The sequence below is a fragment of the Larus michahellis genome, chromosome 9 (genome assembly GCF_964199755.1).
Source record: "Larus michahellis chromosome 9, bLarMic1.1, whole genome shotgun sequence".
NCBI classification, from domain to species: domain Eukaryota; kingdom Metazoa; phylum Chordata; class Aves; order Charadriiformes; family Laridae; genus Larus; species Larus michahellis.
In genome coordinates this window covers 46164463-46188177 of record NC_133904.1, presented here as the reverse complement: position 1 = coordinate 46188177, position 23715 = coordinate 46164463, and the positions used below count along the sequence as shown (strand labels likewise).

Genomic DNA, 23715 nt, shown 5'->3' with positions numbered 1-23715 from the left:
ATTCAGGTTGGACTTCAGGAAGAAGTTCTTCACCATGAGGGTAATGAGACACTGGCCCAGGTTGCCCAGAGAAGCTGTGGCTGCCCCATCCCTGGAGGGGTTCAAGGCCAGGTTGGACGGGGCTCTGAGCAACCTGGTCTAGTGGGAGGTGTCCCTGCCCAGGGCAGGGGGGTTGGAACTAGATGATCTTTAAGGTCCCTTCCAACCCTGATAATTCTATGATTCTACAAAGTTCCAACAGCAGCTCCTCCTCCTCCTCCATTTGGTCCACTTTAAGTTAAACGCAATATAAATTTATACTCAGCATCTCCACAAAGAAATGTGGATTCCAGTACTGACTCCAGTCCAGCAGCTTGGAGGGCTGGGGAGGGAGAAAGGGATGTTATTCAAGCCGCTGCTCTTTGTGATGGAGAGCAAGTTGCCATCCACAGCCACATGAAAGTCTTACTGGCAAACACTGTTTGACGTTTCTCTATTAAGACACGATGCAGTGGTCCTATTCCTTCCCAATCTGACTTAATTAAAAAAAAAAAAAAAGAAAAAAGAAAAACATCTCAAAATGGTTATCAGCTTTTCAGGATGCAAGTAAGATCTTCTCATTCAGGAGAGTGCTACGAGGCTGACCGCATGTCAGACCTGTTTAGCTCGGAGACACAGCACTAGACTCAAAGCGAGCCTTAAGTAACCAGCCAGACACCATCTGCTGAATTTCTCTGAACTTTATTGGCACTTTAGGAAGAACAGAGTATGGATTTTAACAACTCCTCCAAACAGGAAAGAAATGCCTTAATATCAAGGTTCTCTCTGCAGATAAGTACACGGACCCGTGAATTACTCCACAACCCTAAGGAAACGATGTTTTATTATAACCCAGTAAAAAGACTGGTCAAAAAACCTCAACATAATTTACAGCAACAAAAAATAAAACAAGAAAAAACAAGCCAGGCAAATATTTGATAAAGTACTTCCCTCCCCCCACCCCCCAAGAGGAGCAGTTATCCAATTAAACTGGAACACGGAGAGGAAGAAGAACAATTCACTGTACTCTAACAAATAAAAAAAAACGTGTCTACAAATCTCACCGTAATACTGAAAGCTTCTTACATTAGTTTTCTTGCAAAATATCAATTCTTTACAATACAGTATACATTTCCAAGGGAATGAGGACCATAAACATATCCTCTATCCCACGACTAATATTTTCTAATTGTGCATAGCTAGAAGTATTGAAATCAAATATCATTAGATACCACTGGAATATAATACTGGTTAAGAAGAAGGCAGGGCTGAAACAACTACAAAGAGTTAGGTGGACTCACTGGCACAAGCCGTTCTATTCCTATATTTGACCATTTGGAATTAGAACGATTAAAAAAAAACCCCTATAAACAGAAGTCATGCCAGCATCACGATACACGAGCTCAGCAGTGTTGTGTGACCCATCAAAGCAGAAAAGGTTTACTGGTTTATTATTTGAACATGTATTCCAGGCACCATACATCAGCTTGTTAGGAAACTGTTAAAATATAATAAAGGCTTTTCTCCCCCCCAAATGCATCAATAGTTGCCACAGACAGAGCAGAAGTGCTGAGAACCAGCTTTAAAGCACCAAAACAGAAGTGTAAAGGTTGTCTGTTCCCCCAGTAATGAGACTCGCGTAGAGCCAGTGCCAATAACCCTTCCGTGTAAAAATACGCAAATCAGTTCTGACAAATTTAACTGCAATCTTTCATTTGTGACTTTCAAAGTACTGAGGCATGTGGTTTTGACCAACTGAAAGTGTCACTGTGTCCCCCAAAAGCATACTGTGTCCCAGGGAGAGAAGGGGGTCTCCCACATCTGGATGTTTAGACGCAACGCGCTAAGCTATGCTCCTAACAGAGGTTGGCTGGTTGGTATTTGTGTGGATCTCCACACAGACTTTGTATTGCTTCCAAAAAATAAAATAATACAGCACTGCTAAGGTTGCTTCCAGCAGCCCAAGGAATTCTTGGGGAAATACTGCAGTTTATTAACACTATCATGAACATTTCTTTTTTGGCACAGTCCCCCTTTACCTTTCCCATAGAGCAGGGAGCTGAAAATGCTCTAGCATTCAGATGTTTTCCTTCTGTCACCAACAGTGGTGACCCGTACAAAGGGGGAACCCACAAAACTGAGAAAGTCACAAGATTTAGGATCGTGCTAGGCAAGAAAATAAGTGACAGGCTAGCCTGATGACTTCCTATAGGGACAGGCTAATCCAAGGGGGGCAAAGCAAAGGAGGACTCCATGGTAGGTGGAATCCATTTTTAAGAGGCCTCTTTTGAAGGTTAATGTTTCCTTCTATGAAGGATCAAGGCAAAATCCAATTCAACCCTGAGCATAAATGGCTGTTTCCTCCCCAGAAATGGTGGGAAGGATTCTGGGGAGCTATAGCTTGGAAGACAGGAGGTGATGGGTATTACAACAACTGGTATAAGTGGCTCTCAGGACCAGTCTCACAACCACTAGTGTCCCATTTCTAAGAGACAGAGCCTTCTGTTCTCAAAGCTACAAAGGGGCAAAGCATCCTTCTGGGGAAGGAAAAGCACTTGAGCCAGGGATCTGGCAGAATGCTAGCAAGCATTAAGGCAGCAATTGGACAAATATCTCAGGATCCTCTCCCCTCAAATGCTGCTTGAAGCCAGGAAGACAGATGCAGTCTTGTACATGACCCAGATACAAGAGTAGTTTTTGGTCCCCAGGTGCTGATCACTTTTTATGATTGCATCTAGTTTAAACTAAAGACATCTGAGCTACAGTAGATGCAGACACAGTCATAAGGCACCAATGACTATGTGCTAAAAAGGCCTCTTATGGAAAAACCTGAAATCCTGTTCACATGACGAGAAATGTACTGGTTCAGAAAGGGAAAATACAGTTACAGGAATTTTTAGTCTTTTACATTTCTACCTACCCCTTTAGGTTTCCACTGACAAACCCAAAAAGGAAGGCAGTGTTCTTTAGCTATCTCTGCCTCACTGGTTACATTCAAGTCAGACAAATGACAGCAAACAAAGCCATTTACCAGAGACAAAACTTCTGGAAAGCAGGGAAGTCGAGGCTCCAAACCACACTGCATCAGTGGAAATATTCCAAAGGCCTCCTCATGATTAGGAAATTCAAAGTTTCATCATTAAACAACAAAAGGCAACACCAGCAGGAACGCCACAGAATCTGTTTGGTCTGCTTATGTTTGAAGGACAAAAGCTTTGGTCTTTTAGAAAGAAAGTCCACATTCTACCTCCAACCCTTCTTCCTCAGCTCCAGCCTCCTCTTCTCAACTACATGATTCAGACCCTGTATTAAGTCAAAAATTCAGACCCTGGCTACTAAGCTTAATACTGAACAAAGCTTGCACAAGTTAGTAGGAAGGCACAGTGTCAAAAAACTGTTAGCACTTTACTGTACGTAAGTCAGTAAAAGTATCTGCTGGCCTCCCCACCCAACGGGAGAGGACAGCAACACAGCCGCTTCAGTAAGCGATACAAAACTAAATGGAGTGAGACTTTATCCAAAGCCAAACAATTTCAGATTTGCCCCGATACATGTTTGCTTTCTCAACCCACCCCAGGAAGATGTAAATACTATTCTTTCTTCTGCTACTTAACTCCAGCGTTTGCCCAAAACTCGATAAATAAGACCATGGTCACTCTTCTGTAGTGGTTCCAGCGTAGCACGATTACGAGTGAATGACGGGAGAGGATGGGGAAGAAGGGAGAAGAGAGTGCGGGGCGGCAGGTGCAGGGGAGAGTTTACATGGACTCAAACTCATCAATGCGTTGCTTGGTGTTGCCCTGCCGAATCTGACGGAGGGTCTTGTACTTGTCTCGGCCTAGACGCATGTTCTCAGCGTGGATCATATCATTGGCTGTCTTCTTGGTTTCATCCCGAGCATTTGCCAGCTCCGAAGAAAGAGCCTTTGGAGAAGGGGAAAACAGATACCAATGGGTTAACACATGCCAGAGCCTCAAAGCTGGACAAGGCGGTTCCTTGCTGATCCTCCTAAAAGATTCAATATCCATGGAGACAGGAAACAGATAAGCCTGAATATTTACAGTTCTGGGCAACCTGCTTTAGCTGACCCTGCTTAAGCAAGGAAGTGGGACCAGATGATCTTAAGAGGTCCCTTCCAAACAAAACAATTCTATGATTCTGTGGAAGTTGTTAATATTTTTCCCTAACATTTGAAGGTAGAAAACACCACACGTCCATCACCCTATCATCTATCTTTGTCTAGCACAGTAAGAAAGACTGTCTCCAATGTACTTCAGAAGAAGCAGGGGGATCCCTAAAGACAACAGAAGCATCTTGCAGGATTTGAGCAGTTACTAGCCTTCTACCACAAGAGAAACTTGCTGCAGAAGATAAAAGGCACCTCTGTCACTCTGCCTGTGCGTAACCACCACAGCACGATGCAGAACAAGCAAAGCCTGATGCAAGTCAGGCAGGTAACAGGCAGTGTAGCAAAACGCTTTTTTAGAGCGGAGTCAACACCAGAACACTGGAGCTCCTTACGAGGTGGTGGTGCAGCACTGCTCCCTCCATGCTCAGCCCTAGTGGGCTGCTTTCAGGGTTTTGCAATGCAACCCTGTCAGACAAGACAGTTACAGACAGCTGCTTGGCAGGAACTGGACCGAGTTCTCCGATTCATTGCAGCCAGGGCTACGAACAGCTGTCAGATGGCTGGCAAGACTCACACTACGTATGACAGATGCTGCTTTTTGGCACCGCTTGAAAATACTTCACGACTTCCAGTGAAATGGAAGTCAAGTGCCAGGAGACAAGATCTGCCTCTCTGCTCAATGATTAAGCAACTACCTGGCAAGATCATGATCATCCCTCTTTCCTCACCTCCCTTTTTTTTTCTTTAACTACCAGTAATACCTCCCTGCTGCAATTAACGGCAAGAAGAATAGAAGCAGGACCCAGACACACACCCTCTTTGCTGCCAGCTTCTTACCTTCAAGTGTTTCTGGACCCGTTCATTCTTCTCTGCTTCAGTGGTGCGCTGCTCCTCGCTGCGGTCCTTGATGGTGGCCTCTGATCGTAGCTCAGCACTGGCTTCTGCTGCATTCTCATCCTGCTCATCGTCATGCTCGTTCTCAGAGTGCATGGGCTCGGTGACGTGAGGGGTGCTCATGGCAGTCTTCAGCTCCTCTTTGGTCTTTTCTAGGTCCTCCTGCACCATCTGTGCCTGCAGCAGGACATGCCACAGTGAGTTAGTCAGGATTATAAGGAGTGCATGAGACTTCTCGCAGAAGCACGCAGAAGCACTACTCGGAGCTTATTGCAGGAAATCTTGCACACTGAAGTGGTATGTTCCAAAGCTATTCAGCCACAATCATCTGCAAAACTTTCTGCTGGCTAACACTTCAGAGATTTGAAGAATAGTTATAATTCATGGAAAATGGGCTACAGGCCTAATTATTCTAACTCCACGTAGAAATATTTTGACTAAGACACTCATTCCATCAAGAAAAGCAAAGCTGGGTATTTACAACGGCCTCAAGCTTGCAAACGCCTAGTCTAGCGTGGTATCTGGTGCAGTAGTTTAAGTCACAACACAGAATGAAGGGCAACTCCACAAAAAAGTACTGCCATTTGCTCAGATTCTGCTTTACCTTCTGTTGCCACTCCTGGGCCTCGCTCTCTTTCTTCTGCCTGGCCAACTCCAGCTGCGTGATCCTAGCTGTGAGTTCTGCCATCTCAGCAGCCTGCAAAAAGAAAGGCTTTTAATGGGGACAAAACCAAAAGTACTTGCTAAATGAAGCATTTAGTCCAAGTCCTGAATAAAACCAGTATCTCCAACGTCTAACATTCAGTAAGGAGAAAGCTTTCCTGTAAACTTCAGTCCCACCGATATCTCCATAATGCCAGGGAAAAGGAAGCCAAAAGAGTTTTGGGTTTTGTTGTGGAGTGGGTTTTTTTTCTTCTCCTCCAGAGCTACAGAAATCAATTCTTTGAATCCAAATCAGGGAAAGCAATTAGTGAGCTCTACACTCCGGTCTCAGCATCACATACGAAAAAAAGGACACAAAGCACAACAATCCAGATTTACTGTAAGAATACACTTGTATTCAGGTATAAGTTCATCTGCTGGAGGCTAAAAATTAAAGAACCAAACTATGCTTCCTCACTATATTCATAGCCTGGTTTGTTCAAGAACTTAAATGCCTACCCTGTCGCTATTTTCCCTACCTGATTTTCAGCTCACACACTTACCAGCTGTTCCTGGGTCTTTTGCTGATCATGGGATGCTCTCAACAGGGCCTCCTTTGCCTCTTCTGCTTCTCTACGTTCTTTAGCCAGTTTCTCTGCTTCCTCCTGAGCTCGTTTTCTCTCCTGTTCCAGCTCCATAGCTCTCCGGGTCTGTTCTTCCAGTTCTGCACGAATAGGGGAGCACATTTGAAAAGAGATCAAGAAAAGAATGGCAGGAGAAGAGGAACACCTACATTCTGGATACGAGTTTTCTTTCAGAGGGACAGGTAAAGGAGAGATGCAAGAAACTGTCCCATTTCCTCTCCTCCACATTGTAACTAGAGCTCAAAGACAAAGAGCCAGGCCTGTTCCAAGCCAACAGATTACTTGCCTGATCCCATCTCTTTAATCCAAGTCCTATTTCAGCAGCTGCATATGGAGGGCTTACACTCACCTTCAGAGGGCTAAACCATGCAATACCGGAGCCAAAATGGCTCAGAGATGCTCATAGCTTTACTACTCGAACCCTTCTCACTCAGACTATGCGTTTAAGGAAACGCGGGAACATCTCATATTACCTTGCTGAGCTTTCTTGGTTTGCTCCTCAATTTGCTTGAGTCTCTCCATTAGCTCCTCCTTCTCACGTTCAATCTTCTCCTTCTCCTTTTCTGCCAACTCCCTCTTCTTCTTCTCATTCTCCAGCAGGGCTCTGATGAGGGGGAAGTCATAATGCGATTTCAAATTAACAGCTACTCAGATTGGAGCGCTTCCTAGTGAAGCCACGAGCACACAAGAGATGTGCACTCCAGCACTCAGCTGAGGAGTTCTACTCCAGACGCGCCCCTTTATAGAAGGTGCAGGAAGAAAAACCTCTGCTGGCATTCATCTTAATGGCAAGTTCATAATAGCGATGTTGTAAGGGAAATCTCCTTTTATCAGGACCCATATTAGTCCCGTCAAATAGACGGACAAATCTTTAAGAAAGCGATGGTGGGTCACATTTGTGATGAGTGCTATTTCCATCATCCCATCAGATCTACTGAAGCAGAAAGCAGCCTGCCTTATTTTTGGTTCAAGCAGATTAAGGTGCTGCCAGCGATTTATCTAGCACACGATGTTATTGTGGAGTGATTGACCAAGTCCAGGTGACCAGAACCCTACCTCTCCATCTGTTTCTGATGCTTCTCTTCCCGAGCCTGTGCTTTCATCTGCTGCACCTCAATGGTATCTGGTTTACGTCTGCGCATGTAGAGCTCATGGTTCCCCATGCAGAGTGCCAAGATTCGTTTGTTAATCCGTAACCGAGGGGCATAGAATACAAAGTCCTTGGAACAAGAAAAAGGCAGCATTAGACCTGTTCTTTCAGCATAAGAAGCCCCCTGCGTATGCAACACGCTCCAAGACACTAAGCTCTCTAGAACTGCTAGCCAGCTTTTCTTAACAGTGTCTAATTCATCGGTGGCGGTAGTTAGACACCTATCTCTCAGGAATGAACTTCAACCTGACAAATACACACGGGGCAGAAGTGCCCAACTTGTTACAGCCTGCTAGGTTCCATTGTAAGGCATCCCTAGCACATACAGTACACAGCGACATGCTTCACTGTTTCATTACAAAACAAAAAAAAAAAACCCACCATCAGGGCTGGTTTACCAGGCACGCTGAAATTACGACTTCTCCCACCTTTCTTCCCACTTAGTTATTTAACGCAATAGCAAATGTAATGTTTCGTCTTATGCCAGAAAGGGTGTTAAACATTATGTCCAACAGATAAATAACTTTGTTCTCTTAAAACAAAGTAATAGGTTTTTAATTAATTTTAAATTAAATTTAAAACAAAGCAACAGCAGCAGGGAAATGCTTCCAAGCAGCAATGTAACAAGAATGACCAGAAGAACAGAAGGCATCAGCTGACACAGGAAATTAATAAGCCTTAAAAATGAAACCGATTGTGTGCATTAAAAATTTGTAAGAAAAGAACCCTCCCAGCATACCCTGCAAAATGACCTGAAGTTTCAGCTTCAAGTAAGGTGAAAAACTGCAAAAGACCATTCCACACACTCCTAAAGCCAACAGTGTTAACACAAGCACCTCAGATCCCTAATTGTACCATCAGAGAATCTGAACCATCTCAGGAGAATGGCAAACCCCAAGCAAAGAGCTTCTCCTTGCCACTGACTTTGAACAGCTTAAGGTTATACTGAACAAATTCCTACCCTCCTTAGCCAGAAACAAATCCCAACTATCACCTCACTGCCATTAGACCCATTCTGCACGTACTGCCCTGAATAGATCTGGTAAGTAGAGCACTGCCTAAGTCAGCATTTGACATTACTGATAAAAAGATTGCGTGCAATGTAAAATTAATTTAAAAAAAAAAAAAGAAAAAAAAAAAGAGAGATCATTCATCTAAGAAGCCAAAAGTTTAGTTTAAATGTTGCTTCTTACTGGTGCTTTCTTGTCAATAGGCTTGATAACAAATTTCTTGTCATTGAATGAGATATTTCTGATCTCACTCCAAGGGAATCCAATTTTCGGTGTTAGCCTGCAGAAATGGAAAGCAAAAGGAAATAAGAGACCCAAGTCATTCCAAGTTCTTGACTTTCAATATAAAGCTCAAAATTCTACCAAATCTGCCCTCATATTTCAGTACTCCTATGTTAACCGGAATCAGCAAACAAGATTAGTCATGCAAATGAACTACAAACATAAGAAGCAGATTTTCAATCCCGCTTTTTTCTTTTTTTAATGGAAAACAGAACTGGAGAATGCATCTGCGGCACGAAGACTAGGGATGCAAGTAAAACTAGCCTGATAAGATTCGCTAGTTTCTTGTATATTTTAGTCCAAAGCAGCATGTTTTATGGATCATTCTGGCAGTGTCAAAAATACAGCCAAGAATGATATAGAAATCGTAGAGTTTAGTTAAAGACTTGAATTCCAGAAAAGATTAGTTTTGAATGCCTTTGTACTGGAAAAGAGCTGAAGGCAATGATGAGGAGAGGGGGTTTGTTACCTGTCATTCTGCTCATAAATGTTGAGTCCAAGAGCATCTACACCTAGCCAGAGTTCAGAGCCCTTCTTGTTCTTAATGTTGAAGTAGTTCACACCATACATTTCCAGATCCTGTGCAATTTTCAGGTACTCCAAGACAGCATCTTCTCTGCAGCGTGCAAAAATAAAGCAGATATTCCTTTTTGAGTCTATAAACCATTAGAGCAAGAAGGTGCTGTCCTCCTACACGGGCAGAGCAGCAACAAGCTGGCAAAGGTTTCAGGCATCACCCTAGCAGATAATAACAAACATACTCTGCAAACTCAGTTTTGTTTTACTAAGGACAGCCAGCTCATGTGGACTAGCAAGGGCAGAGGCATGTGAACCTAGTTACTCTGAACAGAATAACCTGAAGAATGTCAACTCATCCTGAAGCAAGCCACATATTTTGTATGCGTTCATACATCACACACTGACACGTATCACACTACTTCAACTACGGCAGTTTCACACTGCATCCGTTACCTAATCATCCCTCGATGTTCCTCATGCCACACCTGGATCCTCTCCTCCCACTGGTCCTTGTTAAGCTTGTGCTGCTCCAGAACTCTAGAAACAATACATGGGACATTTGAGACCACCCACTGCATTTATGCACACAGTCACATCACTCTTGATTAAGGCTTCATTAAACACTCCATTGGCATCACAGTTCCCCCACAAAAATATTCCAGGAAATACCATTTTATTATAAGGCTAGCTAGAGACACCCTGGTCAATATTCAGGCTTTTGACAAGTCACAAGCTATATTCAGCTGTGCTCCTCCTTGTAGCATTACTTTTTTTGTTTGTTTTGGAGCTGCTCTTAACTATTTCTGATTAGAGTTTCTTCAGTAGCAGTAAGATGTTTAAGATTAAAGCTTCTATTTAAATGAATACTAATCCCAATCCTCAGAGAGGCATGAGGCTGTATTTTATTCTGAACATTTCAAACAAGACGCCACCCCTAAAAAAAAAAAATAATCCCAAACCCTTAAAGGCAAAGAAGGTCTAAGACTACCCAGATTCACTTACCTCTGTGGGAGCAGCTTGTCGCTAGCAAGGTAGCCAGACTTGTGCACCTCTTTGTTGAAGTCTCCATATTTTGACTGGACGGCATAAGATGCCAGAAGGACGGCTGTTTCTGGAGGGCAATAAATGTCATCATTCAAAATTGCCTCCTTCACTTGGAGGAAGAAAAGGCGCTGCGTGATGTCCTGGATCAGCTCTTCTGCCACATCCTCCGGGTAGAACTTGGCACGGAATTTGAAAAGCAGGGGGGTTTCTTTGCGTACGTCCTGTGCTGTTACCTGGAACAGAGTTATCAGATTTTATAGCCTGCACACCAAATGAAGGGGAGCAGGTTTATGAACAGGAAGACAAGCATGCATTAGAAAAAAAATTTCTCCCTTTCCAATGCAAAAGTGAGCGGACAGAAAAGCAAGGATTTTCAATTCCTTACTGCTAAATATCTCATCACCTCTCCCCACAGGGCTTATGATAAGCCACTAGTTATGATCAGTGCTAGCTAAATTACTTTCCAGGTTTCTCTCCAACCAAGATGCCCACATGAGCACCACATTAGCGTGTTAGCAGGAAGGGTAACAGATCTGCCTGGACAACAAACAGGACTAGATGCAGGAGGACCGGGTCGGACACCATGACTCCTTGTACCTTAGGGAGGGAGTGTGTGGACTGAAGGAAGGCAACACCAAGTCGCCAAACTTGTGGGTGTGTGGAAAGGCAGGAACAGATCCCTGCCCCGCAAGAGAAAGGAACCCAGGACAAGTGAAAACTTGGAGCAAACATACCTTTTTGTTCAATTTCAGCCATGTTGAGAAGCCCTTGGTGTCCTGATACTGAAGTCCAAAAAACCAGACCTCCCTTAGGCCAATTGTCTTGACGACCTGGAAGAAAGATAATTAGGAAGAGCCCCATCCAGACAGGCCGATCTCAGTGGTGGAGGAGAACGTGTTAGAGGTAAGGTCAGATGAACACGAAGATAACCAGTGCCCCAGCCTTCTGCCTCCATGGCTACAGTGCACATACATAGGTGATAAGGCATCTGAGGGGTCTTAAGTGGGAGATGTATTCTTCCCTCTCCCTCCTCTCTTTAAGGCTTGTTGGTATTTATAAGCAACAGCTGGGACACTATTTTCTTCAGCTACTTCTAAGCCAACATGTATGGCCAAAATACAATGCAGCAGGTCTGACAGGTACAACAGCTGCCAGGAATCAACATCACAGCTCCATTTTCAGGTACACCCCTCACTTATCATGCAGACGTACTACTCCTGGGCAAGGCATGAATCACCCTGCTAGGCTGCGTCCTACTAAGGCTGTGCTGGTTTAAGATTTGTATTCTACTCCACCGATAGCTGTGGACAAGGCCTTTCATGCAGCTCTTTAATGAGTGGCACCATTAAGAGGTACCGCAGTGGGTAAATCGATACGCTACCCCTTGTGCCAGGACAAAGAGCCGCCACAGAAATTAACGACATCACTATGTAAGCTCTCAGTCATTTCCCTAGCACACCATGGGTGCTCTGTAAATAAGAGTTAAGAACGCTTTACGGACATACTGTAACAAGAGATAAGAGCCTCATGGGGGGGCAAGACTACTGCAGTACAACGCTACTGCTGGTAAAAAGGAGGGGGAAGTTTCTTGGTGAAGCCTGTGCCCTGGCAAGTCTGGGACATGCCAGAGGGTGCAGCAAGTCTAGAAACAGAAGATCCCCCACATCTCTCCTGAAGCCCCAGAAGTTGTTCTCATGCCCACTTACCCATCACCTCCATTACTAGAAAAGAAAGGGGGAGGGAACGGACACTTGTCTTTAGGTCAATAGGACACTGTAAGCTACTTTTACACAGCAGCCACCCCTTGGGCTTGCCCACAGCTCCCCTCCTTCAGAGGGACTCAACAACTGGAGAGCCAGGGATGAGCCTGGCCCTGGGAAAGCCAGCTGCCAGATCATGCTGTCCCCCCTGCCAGGAAAGCTGAGGTAATTTTGTACTGCCCTGTCCCACGTTTTACAATTTCTCCCTAAATGCCTGCTTCCTTTTAAATCACTTCCTGGTTGAATCCTCAGGATGCACTCTGTTCCCTTCTGATGTGGTCTCTAGCTTTGGCAAGACACCAACACCAAGCACATGGGTTCCCCGCAAACACATTACTAGGAAGATTCTTTAGGGCCTCGACCAGACATTTCTTCTGGCCTTACAAAAGCAGCATCAGGGCCCTAGTTCCTCTCAGGCCAAAAAACCCAAGGCAGCTTTCAGCAGAGACATGCTATTAGCAGCACACACAGAGACAAAACCTACGCAAGGTCATGTTGTCTATATACATCATCCCATGTAATGATTCAGCCTCTCCTTGCTGGACTATGAGCTGGAGAGCTGCCCTAAAGCCCCTGTAAACACAGGGGAACATGGGGCAGATAAGCCTTCATAGAATCATAGAATTGTTAGGGTTGGAAGGGACCTTAAAGATCATCTAGTCCCAACCCCCCTGCCCTGGGCAGGGACACCTCCCACTAGATCAGGTTGCTCAGAGCCCCATCCAGCCTGGTCTTAAGAACTTCCAGGGATGGGGTTTCCACCACCTCTCTGGGCAACCTGCTCCAGTGTCTCACCATCCTCATGGTGAAGAGCTTCTTTTTAACGCCCAGTCTGAATCGACCCATCTCTAGTTTTAATCCATTCCCTCTAGTCCTACCATTACCCAACATCCTAAAAAGTCCCTCACCAGCTTTCTTGTAGGCCCCCTTAAGATACCGGTAGGCCACTATAAGGTCTCCTTGGAGCCTTCTTTTCTCCAGACTGAACAACCCCAACTCTCTCAGTCTGTCCTCACCGGAGACGTGCTCCAGCCCTCTGATCATCCTCATGACCCTTCTCTGGACACGTTCCAGCACGTCCATATCGTTCTTGTAGTAGGGGCTCCAGAATTGGACACAGTACTCCAGGTGGGGTCTCACCAGAGTGGAGCAGAGGGGGAGAATCACCTCCCTCAACCTGCTGACCGTGCTTATCCTGATGCAGCCCAGGATACTATTGGCTTTCTGGGCTGCTAGTGCACACTGACGGCTCATGTTGAGCCAGTGATTCACTGGTGTGTATCACGTAGAAGGATGCCCACAGCTTCAGCAGAAGAATCAGAGTTTGCGGCATGCGTTGAAAGGACGTGATGGAAGGAGTGGGAAAAAGGCTGTCCTAGAGCCTAAGGAAAGCTCTGTTCTCAACAGCATTAACATTTGAATGGGATGGAAGCTCCCCCCTCTGCTGCATGTGTCTGCTTGCTTCACTTCCATTTGTCAGCAGCTTGCGCCTGGGAATGCACCGCGCCGGGCTGCCAGTGAGGAACTGAAAGGCCCCGCACAAAAGGACTTTTATTCCCCAGCAGAAGCCTGCACAGCAACAGCAGGGACAACAAGGGACCGCACAGCACACAGCATCACACCCCCAAGCTGCTGCTGAATCAAGGAGGGGGGGAGACAGTCCTCCTCCCTCCTTCCCACCTCAGCTTTAGCAGGTTTAGTTCCATTTAGCAAGGGGAAAAGCATGGAGAATCAGCTTTCTACAGCTGCAGGGAGCCTGGCTGGCAGTTAGCACCTCAGCGACGTTTGGGGGTGTTCAGCACTCAGAGCCCCGACCAACTGTGAGATGTTCCAAAAAGCAAACAGTTACTGGCAGTGGCTGAGGATGGAGAAGGGCTGGCACAGAGGACAGGAAAACAGAGTACTGTTTAACACAGAGCGCTATACTTGAAATACCTAAAGTTGACACTCTCGGCTGGAGAGTGACATCTTTTCCTCGTGCCAGGGAGAACATTATGTCAGTCCCTGGGTCTCCCTTAGCCTGCGGTACAAGGCTTAGTCTACAACTGGCAACAGATTACAGGCAGCCTTAAAATTCAGCTGTCCCACGGTACCTCCACCAGCCGAGACAAAGCCCTTCCTCAAGCACCCCTTAGCTTAAAATTCCACTTACTAAGCATTACTGACACAGGGGAAAGGTGCATTTCTGGTGACTCCACCTTCTGCATGCAGTCTAAGCACACAGTAGTACAATTTTTTTTACTTCTGTTCAGAGAAGAAGCACAGAGTCTTCCAGGTAACCTTTTCTCTCACTTCTCCTTACTCCACATTTTCCAGGTCTGCATAACTCTTCCTGTCCTTCCCTTCAGCACTCACCCATCTCCCTCCAAACTATTTTCTTGCCATTGAGTGCTGCCCACAGCAGACAGAGCGCCATAAGCAGCCTCTTAAACATAGGTTTTAGCATCAAGATGATGCTTGAGGACTGCCCTCATTCTCAGCCCAAGAAATACACCACCACACTGGCAAACAAGCACGGATCCTGCACGAAGGCACTATCTACACACGGGGAAGACCAAAGCATGCAAGCAGAGAAGCCATTCCACTCAAACCTAGTTCCTGGGCCAAAGGCCAGAGCATCCCAGGCTATCCCACAGCACAAATCTGTCTTGAATCTCACCTGCTGCCCTAGTTAAAGATGAAGTGGGCCTCTCTCCCTTTCTATGACAGGCATGTCAAGTATTTCTGATAGAAAGCTGCTAACAAACTTTATCGCGGGAGGGGCTCTGAACTGGTGCCACACCTGCAGTTTCATATGCCATAGTGCAAAATGACTTAGAAAATGGTCTTCCAGGTACCCTAACTTAACACCCAAGATGGGCTCCATCTACAGCCATAAATATTCAACTCTTCCCTTTCCATTTGGCTGATGGATTTATTTCTAACTTTCCCTTTTAAAGCGCTAAAATGCCGAAGTGCTAAATGACAGGATCTTCTTTGAGTTTTCAAGCTTATTACAGTTTGTCATTGGCCTCCTCAGCAACGAGCAGTCCGTTTTTGGTTGGACTACTGCTTTATAAAAGCCAGCAAGTTTCCACATATTCCTGTGAAATTTGAGACACGTTTCCATACCACTCAACCACAAGCCTTCATTACACAAACAAGAGTTCTGGGGTTTGCCGGAGGAACGGGCCACTGTCCCGAGACTTGCTGCTTTCTACCATGAAACTGCCATAATACATTTTCGGTTCAGTGCTTTCATCTACTATATCAAGTGCTCCAGATCAGTTTCCTGTGTATTTAAACACTATTAGGTAGGACCTTACCAAGGCTAAAGGCTTCTCTACGGCCTCCCTCCTCACAAAGCTTAGTTTACAGGCCATGACAGACCAGCCACTTTTGTTCCAGCCACAGTTCAATTCAGCTGGAGTTACTCCAGGCGAGAGGGATTTGGTCAGCCTGTGTTGTAAGCTTTAGCAATCATTAAAGAAGAGACTGACAAACTGGTACTCTACAAAACCATTAAACTCACTGCAGTAGATAAGCAAGCCAGGGCAGAGCACATGAACTCAGAATCTCAGGAGCTCTGGCTCTTAATGAAATACGTAGGATCCTTAAGAATTAAAGAGAAAAAAAAAAAAAAGAATACTCCCCCACTCCACTATATATTAGGCTCAATGCTGAACATAACACACAGCATCAGTGGCTAGGTTTAGAGTGAGCAGAGAGATGCTTGTTTTAACAATTTAATGTATAGCTGAGTGTACTTTTCTATTACAAGGTTAGTTTTCACCCCAAAAGCTCAGGAAACTGAGGAAAAACCTCCTAGGAAGATTAATCACACGCTTTCAGAGTCCAAAGTGAGAGATATTACAGTTTTTCTAATGTCACATTTCTCCTTAACCTGTGACTTGGCTTCATGGCTTTTAATTGGACATAGATAACCTTTAATGAGACTGGGTGCATTTGGTTACTCCAAAGGCTTATTCTGGAGTGGCGTGCTGAAGCCACCATCTCCTGGACTTCGCAGTGTACAAAGGCTAGCATTGGAAGGACTGAAGGTCCTTCTGACTGAAGGTCAGCTATAGGCTCAGAGAACACTAAGCACAAATCTGTTCTGAAACTGGAGAAAGAGAGTTCATTTTAGGTTGGGGAAGTACTGACCGAGCAGTTTAGTAACCACAATTCATTGTTAAAAAGATCCTCATGTCAGGCCTATCAAATGGCCATTGACTGCACTCACCACCCAACAGCCCTAGTGCAGCAGACAGCTAAGAATGCTCTACCAGAGACTAGAAGGAATGAGGTCTCTGAAGGGGAATGAAAGAAAGAACAAGGTGCCAGCAGAATCCAAGGTCAGAAGCAATCAGAAACAAAGCATCTGAGAAGCTGCCTCATAGAGCATGTGGGGGACATGGAAGAAGGGAGTATGTTTTCATACCGCAGAAGTCAAAGCGGTTGAGGATTTTGCGAGCAGTCTGTACGCAGGCTGCCTGAGGAGCCTGTAAGATGCAGCGTCCACTAAACCAGGGCATTTCCATGAAAGCTTTCCAGCCAGCCAGCCGTGGAGCACTTCGGCAATCAAGTTAGTTACTCTCTCCCTGTACAAGGTAGAGGCTAACCCTCCCCACGGCCCCCCAACAGGCCAAAATCTGATGATTCAAGCTAGAAAATTTACCCAGAAAAAGGAAGTTTGAGAGGGAAAAGAAAGGCTGGAGGGACACACAACTTCAAAGCTATCCACAGCAATAAGTAGCTAAGCAGTTTTACCAGAGAAACAGTTTCCTTACCCATCCTTCACGTGCAGGAGATGCACAAAGCAAAGCAACACTCTGGTTTACACCAGTCTCTAGTCCAACTGCACTTCAGTCTGATACAGAAAAGGGTCAAAAGAGGATAATAAGCAGCTATTGCTGTTGCTACTTTGGGCCAGAAGATGATTTCCAACAGAGCAGTGAGGCATCTGCACTGTTCTACCACTACAAAAATTCTCTTTGGAACATAAGCAAGCAGGAAAGAGGGAGCCAGGAACATTTCCACCTCAAGCCCATTCACCTATTATTACTACAGAACTTTAGACTCAAACTGTTCCTCCTCGTGAAGCTACTACCTAGATACAAGCTTTCCAGAAGTCTTCTGAATCCTCTTCAAAGTAGGTCAGAATTATGCGTGGCACAACGAATCTATTTATCTACCTTTATACACAACAGGTGGAAACAAATACTACCTAAATCTTACTGAACAGAGCCAGTGGCATGCACCAAGGTAGCTGTGCAGCTAGAAACCTTGGTAATGCTTAGCAGCTTGCTTTTTGCTTAACTCAGAACTGACAGCTCAAAGTGAAAGTGCACTCTGGGGCAAAAATGTGCAACAAATCTTATTTTTTTTTTCTGTGAAAGAGTCAAAAGTCAGGTTTCACACCAGAAGGTCAATTTGCTGCAACAGCAAAGCCCTAAGTTTGCTTTGTAGAGGAACTCTCCCTTCCCTCAAAAAAGCACTGATGAAAGCAGCTCCTTTTTCAGAACCAGCATCATGCAGAAAATACTAGATTAGCAATTCCAAGAGCTAGAAAACGAACAGCCATAACTTTGTTCTTACACATCCCCCCATCTTAGGGCCCAAGACCAGCTCAGGACAGACACAGTCCCCGCTTGGTCCCCGTCAGCGGTGTCAGCAGGGAGAACAGCTCTGGACTATCTCTTTACAGGAACTAATCCACACCAACAGCTCAGCCATTTGAAACATACTGGATATATGCCAGCTGACAATATATGCTAAACCCCATCCCCGTACTAAAGGGAGCAAAATTTAGTATTTACTGTCAGCTCACTAGAAGCTCTCGTGTTCTGGTTTGGTATTCAGTTAGTTCATTATGCAAAGATCAATAATCTGTTTGAGCATGTCCATATACAAGTAGTACCTGCTTTCCTCTGTGTGCAAGTCCGACTATGAAGTCTCTTTTGCAATAGAAAAGAGCCTTCAATTTTCCATAAAAAAAAAGGGACGAACAGACAAGTCTGATGTATATATACCTTGAGAGACCAAGATGAAACATTTTCCATTGTGTCATGTGTCAGGAGCTGAATAGCTACCTCCTTTGCAATTAGTTTCCTTAATTGAAAAGGGGCAATGATTAGATTTCAGGGCAGTGACAGAGGCTGGGATTAGGCTCCTCGACCGCTCACACAGCAGTGGCCTCCAAAACTCCTAATTCATGCTAGAGGTGGAAGACTTTTGACATCCCCACATCTACTGCCAGCTCCCTTACTTCACTGCTCACAACATCCTCAAGCCTTGGCAGAAGGTTAGTTTTCCTACCATCACCACGGTGGTCCCACACTAACTGTCCCACCCTGCACTGTTGCGCTAGGTCTTTGAGAAATCATTTACCCAAAGCCACTGGTGAGGACATTTCTTTCAGTATCAATCCTACCAGGAACCAGCATCACCACCTCCACAAGGATATCTTGTGTGCTAGGCAGTAGAAAGCAGTTTAATTCTCATTCCAGGGAGTGTGATAGATGGACAGTATAAAGAGATGGCGTCCATCAGACCTTTTAGAAATCGCAAGTGTTTAACAGCTAGCTTCAGATACTTTTTTCCCCGACTGTATTTCCTCTTCCAGCTCCACCTACAACCCAATTTAGCTGAACTAAACACTGCCTCATTTGCATTAGCAACTTAGAAACTTAGTTTTACAACAGCATTTGTTTTCTCCCTTTGCAAAGTGTTTACTATGGAAAAAGAAGCCAATAAAACTTCTGTTTAGACAGGTGCTGTGTGAAACACGCTGCAGGGAGAAGAACGTGCAGCTGTTTGAGAACATGACACAAAGGAGTGAAATCAATTACTAAGACAGAGAGAGTTCCCATACTGGAAACATGATCAGATGCTTCTCAAACAGAGACAAGCTGCTGAAGCCCAAGTCTGCCACCACAATGTCAGTTTTCAACAGAAGCTGCAGATGGTCTAAAGCTGACTAAAAAAAAAAAAAAGACAAACCACAACAAGCCATGTTTATTAAAAATGCCACTGACTTCAGTAGTACAATTTCTTAGCACCTAGTGCTTTGCTTGGATAATGTCAGAAACCAGATATTGAAAAAAAAAAAATCATGGGAAGCACCCACATGAAGAACATCCCCTCCAAAAAAAACAGTTCACCTTTTGATGAATGTGGGGGTATGTCACCTCAGCTTCATTGACATTTGTTCCCATGAACTAACTGTGGTGGAGTTCCATGTTGCACACATGGCTTCTGGACAGAATCCAGCTCTCATTTCTATCAATCAAAAACTATCAGATTTGAGACCACACGAGAGTAAAATACGTAGGAGCTACTACATAGTAACACACAGACAGCCAAGAACTACATGCAACTCCGAACTTTCCTGAAAGTCTTTCTGCTTTTCCCCATTATGAATGGATGCTCTTTCAGTAAAGCCTAGGATCTCACTCTATTCCCTCCGTTTCAGGGCTGGGCTGCAAAGAGCAATATAATATCTAGTGTTGAATCATCCAGCTGAGTATGAGAAAGTAGCAGTTTGTGGTTAAAAATCTAAAAAAAGATTTAAATTAGGTTTGCTAGCCCCAAATAAAATAGCTGACTTCTAAGGGTGGGTCAGCCCTTAAGTTTCTCTCTTCATTACAATAGGTACTATGTAGAGCTGGCCCCAGAACACTCAGCATTACTGAACCACACCCATAGCTGACATATCTGGTCTGGCAGTTCCTTCGTCTTGTCAATAATCCAAGATTTATTTTACTTTTCTTTAAGCTATGAACTTGCTGTTCAGATTTTCCTCCAAGAGGCAAATCCATGGCCTTCAGGATTACAGCAGAGAAACACACTGGAGCCTGTCAAAGTTTCAGCCGCTACAATTGATAATGACTGTCTTCAGCTGCTCCAACTTTGGGCTGCACATGCCTCCCTGCTTCTGTTCTGGCCAAAGGAGGAGGAAGTGTGCCTAGCCAGCGAACGCAGAGGAAGAAGCATCCAGATGAAGACAGCCGTATAGTACAGAACTTCTCTTAAGATTTCCCTCAAGGCTTTGATGGGAGTATAGAATATCACTTCATCTGCACTTAAGGGTTGCAGCAATATTTGAAATCCAGCTAAGCCTCTCGTATTTTAAAGACCAACTACTCTGAAAACAATTACACAATGCTTGCAAGTAAGCCTACCAAAGATAGCTTACTAGCTACCTCCTAAGACTTTCCTTGTCTTACAAGTTATGACTGCAGACATCTACCGCTTTCCAATTATTATTGTTATGAGCTATACCATAAATTCGGTTCACTAGAGGTAAGAATACCGCCTAACACATTATTGGAGATTCAAAAATGCAGTAGTTTTGAAAAAAGGTATAACTTCTTACCACGCTGAGTTCTCTTGAAGTTATTATACACACTGTCACCTAATCTTTGAAGTCCTTTAGAAATTGTTTGTTGCTGCCTTAATAGAATCACATCACCTCTATCAACTTTAGATCTTCATCACTTACCTGATCAAAGAGTTGTTTCCCTGTAGTGTTGGGCTGGATGGCAAACTCCAGCTCAGCATCCATGGTGGTAACACGCACACTGATCTGGAAGACAGAAAACGCATCATTACAACACAACCTCTAAGTGACGCTACCCAATAACGAAGACCAACATCTGCATACAGCCAGGGACCAGCTCCCAAGCCTCTAGGAACTTCACTGCCAGCAGGTACAAAGTCATCTGCCCTGCCAGCATGGTGTTCCTAGTTTCTCTGTAGAATATAAAACTTTCCTGTTTCACAGCGTACGAGTTTATCCTGCCTGTTCCTGCTTGTATGCCCATCTATATACTGACACGTGAGAGCCATTCACAGCTCATGAAGTTGAATTTCTAGTCTAGAACATTCTGGTGTCTTTCACAAAAGCAGAGATGTTCCAGACCTCAGTACACACCACCAGACATCCAACCCTTCCATTTGAAGGATGGACATCAAGGAACTCCCTGGAAGCATTAACAACCTAGCACTAGTCAATACTAATATCATTCCCGTCTCCATGGGTATTTGGAGAAATTATAAGGCACAACCCCTAATAAGCCCCAAGGGCTGTAGGTACGAAGCAGTGAGGACACAAAGACAATCTCATGCGCTAAGGCAAATAGGATGCATGCTGAACTAACATATTCACTAGTACGTGCAGACACTTCACAAAGCAGCAGAAGTATCTCTATATAACTGCCTACTGCTTTCCAATTCTTTCAGGGCGGTGAAAGATCTCTAAACACTGCAGAAATGGTTTAGGTGTAATTTAATATTGCAGTCAAGACTTTATGACAGTATTAACCTTAGATGCAAGTAGTAAGATTATGAATGGTCTTCCAGAAGAAACATTATATGACACACTATCTTGACAGGGAAGTCTCACCATCACGTTTTCACATGCGAAACGAAAGTGGCAAGGGATTGCAGCAATGGAGTTTGCAGCTTCATCCCACAGAAGCAGGGAGACATCTGCACATCTTTCACCAATAGTTCTCATGAAGCAAGTTAAACACCAGAGGCATTTCACCTCAGAGATCAGTGCAAGCCATAGCCAATTCCACTCACAACTCCTCACCATTACTGGAAAACATTGTGTAGATCCTTAGGGGTAGACAGGAACGCTCCTACCTCAACACAGATGCCTTAACTTCTGAAGAGGCAAAGTAAGGCCTGCAACTACACCAAACCACCTGAGAATTCATTTCTATTTGCATACCTATCAACTGAAAAAGGTAAAGACATTTCACAATTTATGAACACAAACTGCAGATATTTCAGATCAACCTGTTCTAATGCTTTTCCATCAAAGGAAAGGTTCAAAACCTGAAGTTGTACAGATAAGATGTTCACAGCACACCAAGGCCTTGCATTCATAGTTCTCCTTCTTGCCAACAGCCGTTTACCCCACATCAACAAATCTTAATTTATTTGCTCTTTAGTGCAATCAATCCTCTTAGCACACTCCAGCACCCTTCCAGGGCTCAGGGGTGGAGGGAATTATGCTGTGAACAGTTTTAGTAAGAATAACTCAAACTCGCCTTTAGACTATAAGCCAACCACATGACACTAGAGACCAAAAAACGCTTGAGTAAGCAGAGAAATATTCAAGGAACCACCCTTTACTGATATGATCGCAGCCAGTTATGATCCCTGCGTTTCTACCAAGTATACAGACAATTATTTCACATTTTGTTAACTAAGAAAGCAGCAGCAGACTGCACGAGGACTACAACCAGGGTTGTTGTTTTTTCCATAAGCAAGAAATGGTCTGCTAGTTAAGTCTAAGTCAAGTGCCAAAAGAGACCACTACATCCAAATACATTTTGAAGTTTCCCAAAAAACCTACTTGAGCACACCACTATTTTGTACTTGACATCCCCTCATGATGAACCTAAAGGTTTTCTTGTTTTAAGTTTAGCTAAAGTTTGAAGTATATTCTGGGAGAGGCTAAAGGTGGGCTCAGCACAGCAAAGCTGAAGTCTAGAAGAATTGCAGTTCTAGTTGTTGCATGCATAAGGAATGCTATTTAGACATTATTGGAGCAATGACATTGTGAACGAGCAGACAAGGAATAAGTTGGTTTTGAAACCCTCTGAACCTTCTGACACAATGAACTCAAAATGAGGAAAAACCATCCCGTAGAAGTAGCAAGGAAAGAGCAAGTGACCTAAACTCATAAGCAATCAAGCTTTGTTTAATATTAGCAGCTTTCAATAGCATGCAGTTGCCTTGAGTTCCCTTGCTATACCTTCCCAAAATTATTTTCCTCAGATCCTACGTGTTGACAACTGGCAATTTCACGGTGCTTTGGTGAACCGGGAATCCAGCTGCTTGCTAGAACGGCTGAATGCTCCCCAAAACAGCTTTGCTCCGTATACATGGAAGCAGTCTCCTCTACCAGAAAGAATGCTGGCTTGTAAGCCCAACCTGCCCAGCACACCTACCAGTGACAGCAAAGATGTCCATAAGCCATGTCTAAGTGCAAGAGGGGTTACATTAAATGAGCCATTAAGCAACAGGTTGCTTTTTGTTTGTTTTAAAGTCTTTCCTGTTCACCTATAACACTAATGTTCCAGCTACAGTGAAAGAAAAATAAGTCTTTTTGCTCTACTGTTTATGGATAAAACATAGTAGCTACTCTTATCTGATACCACCTGCATAGGTGATTGAACACTGCAGTGCCTGAGCACAGAGGAAGCACTAGAAAACAGAACTGAAACATCTGTGGCAGCTCTTTGCAGCCTGTGCCTGAAGAGCTTTTAAGCTATTCGGAGCAAATCAGACCTTAAAATTTAAAATAAAGCTGCGGCAGCAACTATCCTCATAATTCATGCAGAATACTTTTTTTGTAAGACTCACATCTCTGTTAGCACAGTAAAATAAGGCCCCATGCTGGAACCAGTGAAATTCTTTCATTGTCGCTCACTTAAACGCACTTAGGCTATCTGACCAGTTATCAGCCTTCAATTAGCACATTCGACAGGAAGAGATAAACCGTTTTCCTCTTAGTAGGAGCCCCCTGTGCTCAAGATGAGCAGAAACCTAAGGTTTAGGAGCAGCAAAGTCTTGAATGGGGTTTGCACTTGCAACTTGCTATTTTAGAAGACAGCATGAGCTAAGA

The 23715-nt window shown here is 44.3% G+C and overlaps 1 protein-coding gene across 1 annotated transcript in view; it reads right to left on the bottom strand.

Moving 5' to 3' along the window:
* Nucleotides 1-704: 704 nt before the first annotated feature.
* Nucleotides 705-23715, bottom strand: part of MSN (moesin) — a 48139-nt gene continuing 25128 nt past the window's right edge. Inside the window, exons 2-13 of the mRNA XM_074600264.1 lie at nucleotides 20575-20658; nucleotides 11067-11162; nucleotides 10291-10565; nucleotides 9742-9825; nucleotides 9239-9385; nucleotides 8671-8767; nucleotides 7384-7547; nucleotides 6801-6931; nucleotides 6247-6407; nucleotides 5646-5738; nucleotides 4985-5218; nucleotides 705-3941 (exon numbers count right to left, since the gene is read on the bottom strand). Coding sequence (XP_074456365.1) covers nucleotides 3777-3941; nucleotides 4985-5218; nucleotides 5646-5738; nucleotides 6247-6407; nucleotides 6801-6931; nucleotides 7384-7547; nucleotides 8671-8767; nucleotides 9239-9385; nucleotides 9742-9825; nucleotides 10291-10565; nucleotides 11067-11162; nucleotides 20575-20658 — 1731 coding nt within the window. The 3' untranslated portion in view covers nucleotides 705-3776. The remainder of the gene's footprint in view (nucleotides 3942-4984; nucleotides 5219-5645; nucleotides 5739-6246; nucleotides 6408-6800; nucleotides 6932-7383; nucleotides 7548-8670; nucleotides 8768-9238; nucleotides 9386-9741; nucleotides 9826-10290; nucleotides 10566-11066; nucleotides 11163-20574; nucleotides 20659-23715) is intronic.